The sequence below is a fragment of the Coturnix japonica genome, chromosome 22 (genome assembly GCF_054131305.1).
Source record: "Coturnix japonica strain WE chromosome 22, WE-NBRP24, whole genome shotgun sequence".
NCBI classification, from domain to species: Eukaryota; Metazoa; Chordata; class Aves; order Galliformes; family Phasianidae; genus Coturnix; species Coturnix japonica.
In genome coordinates, this window is record NC_140684.1 from 8,654,729 (window position 1) to 8,667,583 (window position 12,855).

General features: G+C 46.4%; 1 protein-coding gene and 1 long non-coding RNA gene across 2 annotated transcripts in view; one reads left to right on the top strand and one right to left on the bottom strand.

The window, feature by feature from the left end:
• CASTOR2 (cytosolic arginine sensor for mTORC1 subunit 2) overlaps positions 1-10,678 on the bottom strand; it is a 69,104-nt gene extending 58,426 nt beyond the window's left edge. Inside the window, exon 1 of the mRNA XM_015880921.3 lies at positions 10,268-10,678. Within this exon, the coding sequence (XP_015736407.1) occupies positions 10,268-10,380 (113 nt within the window). The 5' untranslated portion in view covers positions 10,381-10,678. The remainder of the gene's footprint in view (positions 1-10,267) is intronic.
• Positions 9,489-12,361, top strand: LOC146757414 (uncharacterized). Its single transcript, XR_014936411.1, has 2 exons — positions 9,489-9,545; positions 11,390-12,361. It is a non-coding gene; the product is annotated as an uncharacterized LOC146757414 (long non-coding RNA).
• The last annotated feature ends 494 nt before the right edge of the window (positions 12,362-12,855 follow it).

Here is a 12,855-nt window from a genome sequence, read left to right on the forward strand (position 1 = left end):
AAAACTAAGCCTCTAAAGTGACCGTCATTTCACAACAACCCGATCTTTTCTGTCTATTAGCAGAGGCTGGATTTGAGTCCCTCAATACTACATACAAAGGCCTCTATCACACGAACTAAATCTCCAATAATTGACAAGAATAGATGCGGCCAACTGCTTTCTCATATGGTTCGGAGATATTGCAGTCAGGCAGCATCTTCTCAAAACACAACGAGAGATGACACTTCATCAGACAACAGAGATGTGCCAGGCAATAAATCTTGCAGCAGAAGGCTCCTTCCTATTTTAATTCTGGTCGTCACCAGCGGAGAGATACAATTGTCTTTCTCAAGCTACAACAGACAGAAGAGAAGGGAAGCCAAAGCAAACACCCCAAACAACCCAATGCGTTGAAATACTCAGGATTTCATGTAAATCCCAGCGTACTCATTTTGGCCTAATAAAAATAGCCCACCCCACTGTTTGCACAATCCCTGAGCTCAGTGGATATTATCCCTACAGCTGCCTGCGTTACTCAGAGCAGCAAGGAGGCTTGTTTCATTCGGGCACATCCATCTGTTTCCCCCTTTCCTTTTCTCAGATGCATCATTTCAGCCCCAAGGATGGACCCGCATTGAGACCTCCCCCCACTGTTACACTGCTGACCGAGGGTGGGGGTCCCAATAGCTCTGACATTTTGCTCCATGGGAAGATCTGTCCACCTAAATGAGAGCAAATAGAGCCTCTTCTGCAGCACTCCACAAGAGTGGTTTTCATTTGGTCTCTGGCCATTGCAGCTGTCAAAAGGCTCTCGTGTATACAGCAGCACAGGTTGGCATGGACTACAAAAACCCACCTAAAAGCAGGGCTGACATTTGGTCATCCAGCCCATCCCAGGCTGTGCTGAGCTGGTTACAGCACCAGATTTACCCAAGCTGTAGTCTAAAGCTATAGATGCATTACTGCTGGGTGGATTAATCTTCAGATAGGAAGTTTTGCTTTCCATCCACAGCCACATACCCAGGCAACATCAAAGCACGACCCCAAACTCCATTGCCCTGACCCCCCTTCCCTGCCCTTCAGCTGCACAGCACAACCAGGCTGTAAGAAAACAAGCAATAAAAGGCAGAGCCAGAAGAATTTAAAGCGTTACCTCTTAAAGAAAAGATGTGGATGTATTATCCAGTGCAACGTATTTGAGTATCAGTGGCTACTGTTCCTTTAGAACAAATGCTCAGAAACAGCTCCTTCTGTGCTGGCTGCTGACAAACAGCCCCCTGACAAGGAGCCAACGCACTCAGGGAGGATATACAGCCTACTGGGAGCAGGACTTACACCATCCTGCTTCTCCCACAGCTCTCTGCCTGCATGGGGGTAAATCACTTCACCATCCTGTGCCTAAACTCCATGTCTTGTAGCAGGGATTATCACTCTTTGCTATTACTGAGCTACTCAGCAGTGATGGACAGGAGTCCAGGCGGAAAACTGCCCCTCCATCCCCAAATGCTTTACAGAAAAGCAATGTTCATAAAGAAAAGCAGATTTCAGATTCGGTTCCCCCAGTAGTTACTACAAAGAAAAGCAATTTAACAAAGAATCCACAACACAACCTGACGACGTCCTTTCAAGCTCAGGCTTTTAACCCCACTCTTAAAACAACCCCCCCCTCCCCCCTAAACGTGTGATCACACCCAAGACAGAAATGAAGAACAAAAAAGGTGGGCGACGTTGTTCCTTCTGAGCAAAGGGAAACCAAAATTACAGCGTACTCCATTTGCCAGTTTTATAGGTGATGTGACAGGTCCTCAGTTCATGGCGGGGCAGACGGAGAACAGAATGATTAGCAGGGTGTGATGACAGTGATGGCTGGCTGGTTCCTGGAGAGCTGATAAGTTATTAAGCTAAACAATGCGTCGCTATTATGAGCAAGTCAGTGCGCTAACTGTAATTTCCTTGAAAGCTGAGCGGTGCATGATTATACTTGTCCACTCAGACTCCCTGCTGGCAGCTCCGCATTCTGCCATTGTTCTGAGCTCTGCAGCCTGCCCAGCGCCTGAAAATGGATTCTTCACATTCAGCCTCCACGGTGGCAGCTGTCATCTGAAGGGGATCGGGAAGAGAGACGTCCTCCATCCCGAAGAACAGCTATTAGAGCCCCTTAAAGCATGTGGTTTTGTTTGGCAGCACAGGCTACCCTCAATTGAGGCAATTCCCATTTAAATGGTGCTCTGCCTCTGGAATAACATATGTACATATGTATTATGTGTGTACACTTGTATACATGCGTTTCCTTAACACACACATACACAAACACAAGCATACAAGTACATTCCTGTTTCCTTTATGACGTTCAGGAAGCCCGCTGTTATTAACAGCTCAGATGGACACCTTTCAACTCAACATATAGGTGAAGACAACAGAGCAAGCTTTCACTAATGGACCTATACAAACCAGGGCCTGAAAAGGCAAGCAAAAATGAAGGCAGAAGCAGCAAGACGAGGAAGGACTCCCATTCTAATTACCCCAACCAACTCTCAGCAACTCACATTGGATTTGATATTAAGTGAGCGTTAAGAGGGAAGCAAACTTGACACCAGGTACATCCCACAAGTGCTTAAAAGGTTCCAACCTGTTTTAAACACTGCTTTATGGAAGACTCGTCCTTCTTCTCTGTGCTGATCCTGGAAGGAATACATAATCTGTCGTATGTTTAAACAAGCCAAGGGAAAAGCACCACTCTATTCTGAAACCAGGAGCTGTTCTATTCCTGTCACTGAGCTCTTTCAAACACAAGTGAAAGGGAAAAAAAAAAAGCATTACTGTTGGAATTAAGAACACAAAAGGAGCAAATGTAATATTCAAAGCATAGCGGTAATACGTGTAAGCTGTGCCTGGGTATCCTATGAGTTTGGAAAAGCCATTACTACATTACTCACACCTTTACGTGTTCATTTTAATCCCTACAAGACGACTCAACCATCAGATAGGTAATAAAGGTTAAAAAGTCCAACTGTGAGAGCCCCAAAGGAGACGAGCAGCAATAACATGCCATGGAAGTCTCTCAGACATGGATTAACAGCCACAGATGTGCGTAACAAGATACACTATGAACACAGAAGAAAACGAACACAAAGCTTGTACTTTGTATATCACATTAGGACACCAACCTGACACAAAACATTTTACACATACATGCTATTTGCTGACTTTTTCCCCCTCTCTCAGTAAGCAGGTCATTATCACTTCTACAATGAGACACCCACTGAAAATACACTGCTTTGCAAGCCCATCAGAAGCTAATAGATAACCATATTGTTCTGAGACTGTTTCATATTTAAATCATTGCCGGAGATTACAATTCAGCCACCATCTGAACGAACAAAGCCATTCAGACGGGTCCAGGATGCACAAAGTCTTTTTATATTAATCATTCCGGGCTGATTTCACACTCTTGTGCAAAAGGGGAAGGATTTTTGGCCTATGACAGCACAAGAGCAACCACGGGACAGCTCAGCAACCCAGCACAAACCCTCTGCCTTTGGATCATGCACAGAGCTGCAGCTCAGTGATGGGCAATGGGATGAGGCACAAGTGACTGCACAACAGGAATGATGAGGGCCATGCAGAAACATACAGCGAAACCCAATAGGAGCACAAAGACCATAGAGAAAACTCTTCCTCATAATGTGGTTTCATGGCATGACCACTGCTAAAGAAGGATTGCACGAGCTGTATCATAACTAAAGCACAGCTCTTCCTGTAGAGCATCCACAACACAGCGCTGGATGTTGAGTCAAACCAGAATACAGCTGGACTCCAGGCCAATCTAATGCTTTCCCTTACTTATATCAAGGATATAAATTAAACTTCCACATAGAGGACCAATAAAGCAACACAGCACACAGTCAGTCCTCCATACTGAGGGATCTCTCCAAAGCTGAGAGGTCATGTAGCCCCAGTCCCACATTAGTCTATGCAATGTTGAGAGGTTAATTCTGACCTGCTCACTTGAGAGCAAAGCAGTTGGGACTTGAGAACAAGCGGATGGATTTCATTTGACCATCAACACGTCTGATTTGAAGATACCTGAAGTCGTTTTTGGGGCGATGACATCTGAGGTGTAAGACTAAGAATTATAGAAGGAAGTGTATTTATTGCCTAAACCACACAGCACACGAAACAAGGCAATTGAGGAGGAATGGGTGACATGGCAACTGGAACCGGTCCATTTACGCAATAAGCCAGATTTTGACAGCAAGAGCATCTTCTACAAAGAGAATGTTTTCTCATTGCTTAATTACTCCGTTTAGCTCAGAACGATCACTGGTTCATTCCGGGTTGAGAAACAAATTAGGAACTGAAAATGCAAGCAGGTCGGTGTTTGTTTGTTTGCTTCTCCCCCTCTCCAACTCTACAGACCCAACTGCCCCATGTCTTGACACAGGTGGTCTCAAGTCACTGTCAGTTCAGTTTGTTCAGCCCAGATCACACTAAGTTGCTTAGCCATAAACACTGAATAGGTTCGGATATTTTTCTAAGCGCTCAGCACATTTGCTTTTGTTTATTACTTAAAAAACAGCAAATAAAAAAGCTTGTTTGTTACCCCATTAAACTCGAGCTTCCAATTTCCACCCAAAAGCTGCTCGGAAAAGATCACAACTGAAAGATTAATCAGGTAATAAATAAGTCATCCATCATTTTCAAAACGTAAAGACTGAGTAAATCTATGTAAATGCATACAGCTGCTTAGGTGCGTGCAGAGTATCTCTCATCATTAAGAACAATCTTTTCCCTTTTTGCTGAGACCGTATTTATTTGCACAGGAGCGCCTCGGAGTTATCAAGAAAGGAGAGTTGATCTTTGTTTAGGAGGGATAGAAACTATGTGTGTTAAGGACGATTAACACGGGCCATCGCCACTGAGGTCCCTAAGCCAACTGCAACCAAGTCTCTCTCTATGACAGGATATGTTCTGTGGCATAATACAGCATTGAATACACTACTAAGCACAGAAGTAGGATAAGTATTCAGGCATCACCAAAACCAGAGCGTAGTATTACCCAGATTCTCTGACACGGTGCTTCTATAAAGCCCAAACAGAAAAGGATGGGAAGAAAGTCACACCTCCACTTTAACTGTCCTATCCATACCAAAACCTGTAAATCTCCCCCCTCCAAGCTTTAGAAGCCCCCCCAGCATCTTTTCTGTTTAAATTCACATATTTTAATACTTCATATAACATCCTAAGGTTGCATTTTGCTCTATCCTTATGTTGTGCAGCCTGCAACTCATTATGACATCTCCAGCATCCTCTCTGACCAAGATGCTAAACCCAAGCTGAGCTCAGTGGGAATGATCTTTTCCACTTTGCAAGCATGGAATCATTGAGGTTGGAAAGATGGCTGAGACCATCCAGTCCAAGCACTGATGGCAACTGCAACTTACAGGCTTTGCTCTGTTGATGCTGCAATGAATGGAGTTATTTCCTCAGATTCCTGTTGTATAATCCTTCCTTCACCAGCCCTCAGCTATCAGCAGATCAGAGCTGGAGTTTACTCTGGAGTTGGCAGTAAACAAAAGAACAAATCTGCACTGTTTTTCCCCCTGAAAAAAGGGATTGTAGCCCTTGTCCACACGCATTAGAATACGCAGGACGATTAAGGAGCTGTGTATTAGATAAATGAGGTAGTGTGCTCAACAGATTAAAAACAAAAAGTCGAATTAAGTGGAAAGATTTACATATTTATAGAGCACAAGCAAGGCATTGTCAAATAGGTTCAGCCATCAAACGGGGCCTAATTTAACTTAGAACTCAGTGGTAGGAACTGCCTGTGGATTCAAACTATTGTGTTAATGAACAACTCGACTGCTCTGCTCCTTCCAGATGACAAATGCCCAGCTGTCACACTTGCCCTAACAGACCCGAAGCACCAAGATGGCAAAGGGAGCCATGCAGGAAAGCCACATCTTCCATTTAAATACTGACTTCCATCCTAAAGTAATAAATACTAAGCTGAAGGGAGTTTTGATGAGTTGTACCCTCAGTTGATGCACTGTGTCTGTGCAATATCACTAGCAAAGGATGGAAACAGCTTAGCATTGGAAATGAGGAACAAAAACCATTCCACTACAACAGCAGCCAGGTGTGGTTTGATCCAGAGTTGCTGTTCTGCCTTTGGAATCCCATCTGGTTCCCTGGGATGGATGGCAGGGCAGGAGGAAAACAAAGCAGGGCCCCACCAGGTAGCCTGCCCACCAGGGGAGGGAAAGAAAGGGAAATAATAACGGCATTTGAAGATGAACAATAAGAGACCACCAGGAAGGAAACCTGCTCTTTACAAGGCTCCGTGTATTAAAATAGTGCAGAATGTCCTCACAGCCCAGCCAGGACATCCAGCAGCCCAGAACACAAACTAAGGACACACACAATTCAAGATCTTATGCCCTTCATGAGGCTTCAACATAAACCATCTATTCTGTCCTTCTCTTCCATTGGATTCTTACAGTGCTGACTGCCCACCAGCAAGCTCTACACCCCAAAGTGAAACCCAAAGCAGACCTATATTACAGCACCTCTGATTTCAGGGCAAGCGATCAGGGAATGGCAAACACTCATATTAACAGCAACACCACGTTGTTTCTCAATAGCAGTGTCAGTTCCTTACACACTACCAAGCAAAAGGGACATCACAAACTCAGCAAGAATAACAAACCTGACTCCATTGCTTGTTCAAAGATGGAAGAAAATCCAGTTTGCTCTGCCCATTTATCACTCTTTACTTCTCACTGCACTCAACTTCATCCTAACTATAACTTATCACTGTTAGAACTGAAGTAATACCTTTCTCTCTCAGGTACTTTAATTCCTTGGTTACCACCGAAGCATTATATTACAAGAGAGGGCAGGTTGTTTGGTAACTCATTGACCCCTGATGTTCAACAGTCCATCACAGTGTTACCCAGAAATCAGCAAGCAGGGGCTAATTATATTATATGGACACAGTGCTTAGAAGAACCCCGACCCCACTTTATTCTCCAGGACTCTTCATGTATATTTTTATGAACCCAAAAGAGAAGCTCAGGCTCACTTTACTCCTTCCTACCACATATACCAGTGGTTCAGAGCTATCCAAGTCCTCCCTCTCCATTCACTCTTTAATATAGTAAAAAGAGAATCATAGAATCATCATAGAATCACTGAATGGCCTGGGTTGAAAAGGCCCACAATGCTCATCCATTTCCAACCCCTTGCAATGTGCAGGGTCACCAACCACAAGCCCAGGCTGCCCAGAGCCACATCCATCCTGGCCTTGAATGCCTGCAGGGATGGGACAAAGAAATGTCCTTATGAGTGTTCTGACACCCACCAACACAACACACACCTTCAGAACAGGCTGGAGATCCTCGACACTGAGGAACCCCCAAGTCAGTAAAGCACTACAAGGATCAAGAAGAAGATGAGATAGATGCAAATTTCAGCATGCAACAACAAACGACATGGAGCTGATCCTCCACTAGGGTGCCCGGCAGAGCTACGATCAATAGGTTTGTGGTCATTTGCACAAGCAGAGCACTAGCAGCACAACTAAGCTGGAGTTTCACCATCACTTACCACTGGACTATCTGTCTTAAGGCACCTTTGCATAAAATGCAAAGTTGTTACGATTCAATGTGTTTTTCCTGCTGCTTTATTCACTGCTGCTCTCACCTCTTCACCTCGTTAACTGCTTTCTTGCTTCTGGCCATCGGAACTGTTCCAAAATTGTTGTTTTTCGCACAAAAATGAAATCAAATAGTGCCGTTGTAACAGAAGCTAAATTAAAAGGCTCGTGACATGAGCAGGGGCAGGCAAAGTAGTGAAAGGCCAACTAAAGAGAGGGGTATTTGTTACCGCTTCTTCCCGAGAGGATTAAGGAAAACAATTCAAGATTTCAACATTTATTCCAGCCCTTCTCCTTCGTGTATAAGGAAGTGAAAGAGATTCCAATACTCCTCCCAGATAAGAGCCTCTGTAAAACCAGAGCGTTTCCTAACACAAGGATACCAGCGATGTCATCGCAGCCTCTCTGGACTGCATCCATCCCACCGATCATTATTTCCTATGGGCAGCCCTGCAGCATAGATAAACACTGTTTAAGGTCTCAATGGGGAAAAGCATCGGTGGTAACTTTGAAAGCTCACCAGAAAAGAGCAGCAGGGACACGGGGCATCCTCCCCTTTTCCTTCTCACCCTCCCTTTTCATGCAGGGTGCTCAGGAGGGGATATTTGCCTTGCTATGAATAAGCCACCATCCCCAAGGTACTTCTTAAAGTGAGGGGGAATAGTGGGATCTGATGCATATACACCTCCTGGAGACCTACACCCTTCTCACACCACCAGGCTATGGGGTGGGCATCCTGTCTGTCCCAACAGCAGTACCAGCTTTCCTTCCTCTCTCCTAAACCTCCAAAAAAAACCCAACCATTCCAAAGGGAAATAAACACGAGCTTCCCACGCCAAGCAAAACCATTCCACAGACAGTTTGCTTTTCTTGACCAGTCAGATCCTATGGAACTGCTGGTGGTGCACAGAAAGGGTCAGAGCCCATAGGAGCAGCAGTTGGGCATGGCTCTGATCTGAGTGCTGCATGCAAGAGGGGTTGGCACACCTGGAGCAATAGTGCTGCCCTGAGCCCTCTCCAACACCGGAGATGAATTTAACACCGAGCAAAAAAAAGATGAATGGCCATGAACTCAAAATACACAAATAAGTCAATGCCCCGCCAATGCCTCAGCCATAGAGACAGGTTTAAAGGTCTCCTTGCTGATGTGAATAGTGATACTTTATGCATTAGCACACACACCCCAGTCAGCAACTGCTTTTCAATTAGTAATGAAAAAAACACATGAAAAAGAGCAATATCAGCCTGAAGAGCTTTGGGAACCCCATGGAGCACTCGGGGATGGCAGTAAACAAGGAGCTGATGTGCACACACTGCACAGCACTGAGCAGAATGGGATGAGCCCCAAATCAGAGTGAGATTTCAATGCATGAAGTTTAGCTGGAAGATAAGGGACCGTAATCAAATTACACCACAAATAGGTCCATTCATCCGTGAGCTTTATTGCACGGAGAGGATTGAATTACAGCCCGGGATAAAACAATTTCAAGGAATAAAAAAGGAAATTTATTAGCTATTTATTATTGTCCCGCTGCCAAAGAAAATTTCCCACCTTCGTCACTAGAATGCAATCTGAGGAGAAAGCTGAAATCCTAATTACCAGGCAGGAAAAACAAGAAGAGTTCGGGCTGTATTATTTACATTGCCATTCCTCTGTACTGAATAGAGCCACAAAGTCAACCAGCCGAGGGAAGCCAAGAGAAGAAGCATTTGCAATTCCAGTTGTTTTGCTGGGGAAGGCCCAGGCGCTCAGATACACACAAGGAATAGGGGCAGAGCGATGAGCTTTTCCTTCCCTCTAAGAAAGGAAAATTCCTCCCGGTGCCTTCCACTACATTTGCTTTTCTTCCCTTCCCTCTCTCCAGCTATCCCAACAGCACGGCTTTTACACAGGGCCAAGTGCAAGGTGGGCATTTCCAACCCCCTCCATCCCCCCCCCATCCCACCACCCCCTTCCATCCATTTGGCAGCGTTGAAGAATCGCCTCGTAAAGGCAAACGAGGCTTTTGGAATAAGCGCTGTAAGCAACAACAACCCGAAAGGAGAAAAGGGGGGGGGGGGGGAGGAGGAAAGGGGGAAAAAAAAGGGATAAAAAAAGCAAAGCAGCACCACTCCTCCCGCTGCTGCCGCTGTGTTGTCCCTTTGTTGTTCGGCCCCCACCTGTTCCCAACCCGGGCCGAACAAATGGGACCCAGAAGGGGTCGACCCGATGTGACTGCGGGACCCCAACTCCAGCTCTGAGCCCTGGGTTGGGATGGGGACGGAGCGCTGCGGGGAGCACCCAGCGGGCTGCTGCACCCCCCACCCCCAACAAACCCTACCCTATGGATAAGCTGCCCCCTTCCTTAACCCCCTTCCTCCTCGCACAGCCGGCTGCCCCCCTCCCCACCCCCCCAACCCCTTTATATAGGCTGGGTACCCCCCGCCCCATCTCAATGGGGGTGACCCCTCAACCCCTTGCAGGAAGCTGAGCACCCCCCATCCTTACAGCACCAAGGTCCCCCCCGCCCCCTCGCACCCCGCAGGACGGAGCTGCCCCCACCCCATAACGCTGCCCCGTGCCCCCATACAACAAATAGGACCCCCCGACCAGGACCCCCCCCCCGCTGCCCCATCCCTGGCACCTACCTCGTCTTGGAGGACAGGAAAGCAAGTTTGATTAATCCATAGGTAAACAACTGGATGCTCTCCTTGGCTATGCTGGCCACTCTGAGCCTGTGCTCTAAGATGTGCAGTTCCATCTTTTCCTCTTTCTCATTTGTAGTTCATCTATCCCCGAGGTTTATCTTGTGTTTTTTGAATGGGGAGGAGAAGGGGGGGGGATGGGGGGGGGGGCTGTTATTGTCGCTGCCTTGTTGGTGGTTGTTGTTTTTGGTAGGGTATTTTTTTCACCCCCCTCTTATTTTTTACCCTCTTTTCTCCCTTCTACCCGGCTCTTTCTCCCCCTACCCGGTTCCTGGGGTGGGGATGATGGTGCCGAAGTTGCGGAGCGGAGCCGGGCAGAGCAGCTGGGCTCGCTGAACAAACAACTTGCCACTCAAACCCGTCGCACAGCGCATGCGCAGCGCCCCGCCGCATGTCGGGCCTTGGAGTCCGCGCCGCCGCGGGACGGGAGCGGGCGGGACCTATCGGAACCAGCCTCATCTTTCTTTTTCTTCTTCTTAATGTTAATCTTCCGGCTTTATTTCTAACGCTGCCTCTTTCCTTTTCTTTTCTTTTGTTCTTTTATTCCTTTTCCTCGCCGCTTCTTTTCCCCTTTGATTGTTATTTTTATTACACTTACCCTTTGACTATGGGTGGCATGCAGGGTCCTTCTCCATCCTTCTCCACCCGAATTCCCATCATAAACAAACATTCTCCTCTCATCCGGTTCATTCTCCTGTGCTTCTAATACGCAGCCTGCATCAGTTTACCTCCAAAGAAATAAAGGGAGTAATAAGAAAGAACAAGACAGGTTCCTTATCAGGGTCAGCTGTAATAGGACAAGGGGAAATGGTTTCAGACTAGAAGAGGGGAGATTTGGATTGGATACAAGAAAAAAGTTCTTTATAATAAGGATGGTCAGGCATTGGCATGGGCTTCCCAAGGGTGTGGTGGATGCACCATCCTTAGAGACACCCAAGATCAGGCTGGAGGGGCTCTGAGCATCTGATGGAGCTGTGGGTGCCCCTGTGCAATGCAGGGAGTGAGATCAGGTGGGCTTCAGAGGCTTCTGAAACCAGAACTTCCCAATCCTTTCTATTCTTCCAGCTCCCATAGATGGCTGCATCCCCTCATGGACACGTCTGTTCTTCTCCTGCCTGCAGCCAAACTTCTGAGAGGCTGCCTCCACTTTGTTGTATCCCAAAAGGAAAACCTTGAAATTAAAGGCATTCGTATCCACGGGTAGTTTGAAATCGTTTAGAGGAAAAGGCAACAAAGAGAAAACATCAAATCTCTGCTGCGTTTCAAAAAGCCCTTGGAAACCAGGGGGTTGTTTTCCTTCATCGCCTCATCGCAGAAGTTCAGTTGCAGTTTAGGAAGCTGAAGAGGGTTTTTAATCTGCTTCCACTGCTAGTTCAAGGTCTTGGGCTTCAAAACTCAGAACGTATCTGTGCCCAGCCACAAAAAGTACCTGCACCTGCAGATCACAGCTATCTGTGCTCCTCCAGGACAGTGAAGACCTCAGAGTCCAGAAGGAAGCAGCCAGGGACAAAACATTCACCTCCAAGGTTGTTATGAGCTTCCATAGGAGACCAAATGCATTCTGAATCACTTCTAGGAAATGCAGCAAAACTTTCCTCTTCTAAAAGGTTTTCCATCATAATCGGGGCAACGTTTGCAGTTATTGACTCTCAGCCTCCCCACTTAGAGACAAAATCTGCTGCCCCTGAGTTGAGCTTTCTCAACCAGAGAGGGCTGATGCTCCAGGAAGGCCACCAGGGATTATGTCATTACCAGCCTAATTACCAGAGAAATGCTTACGTGAAACAATGAGAGATGGTAGAATAAACCCAAAGGTAAAGTCAACGGGGACCTTTTGCAACAAGCAAATCAGCAGAGACTTCTGTTCTGCCTGCGGGGAAGGAGAAAAGAGGCCCTGAGTCAGTCATCTGGATTGGCTAAAAAAAGGAGAATCAAACAAACAAGCAACCAAAAAAAAAAAAAAAAGAAAAAAGAAAAAAGAAAAACAAAAAAATCCCCCTCAAAACCCACAAAAAAAGTCTCCATTCTGTTAGCTTACATCTGGTGCTCTGCACAATTGCACTTTCTTTCCTTGGGTCTGACCTGCTGCTCTGGGTTTACCAAACCCTGAAGGCCGCTGTATTCAGACCTGGTGGCTCTGCAGACCTTCACACCACTGACTGTAGGAAGCCATAGGAAAACACGCAGCCCTATCAACACCCAGCCCTGTTTTCTACACAAAGCTAGGCCAAAAATATGCCTAGCTCAGCACGGGTGGGCTGTTCAAGAGCAGGCAAACTGGCAATTAGCCAGAGCGCAATTAGGTGCCCCCTCCTCCGCTTGTCATTAGCATTCTGCTCTTTCTCTCCCTTGTTGCCAGGTATACCTGGGAGTTTCCATGCGAGAAGCAGACTAGGACGTATTGCTATTACATACATCATTTCATTATTGCCACTCTGAGTTTTTCCTATTTTTGCAGCTCTTATGGGCTCCCTTGGCCCAGCCACAGAGCGGGGGACCTGTTGTGAAAGATGATGTAACTACGCTTCTTT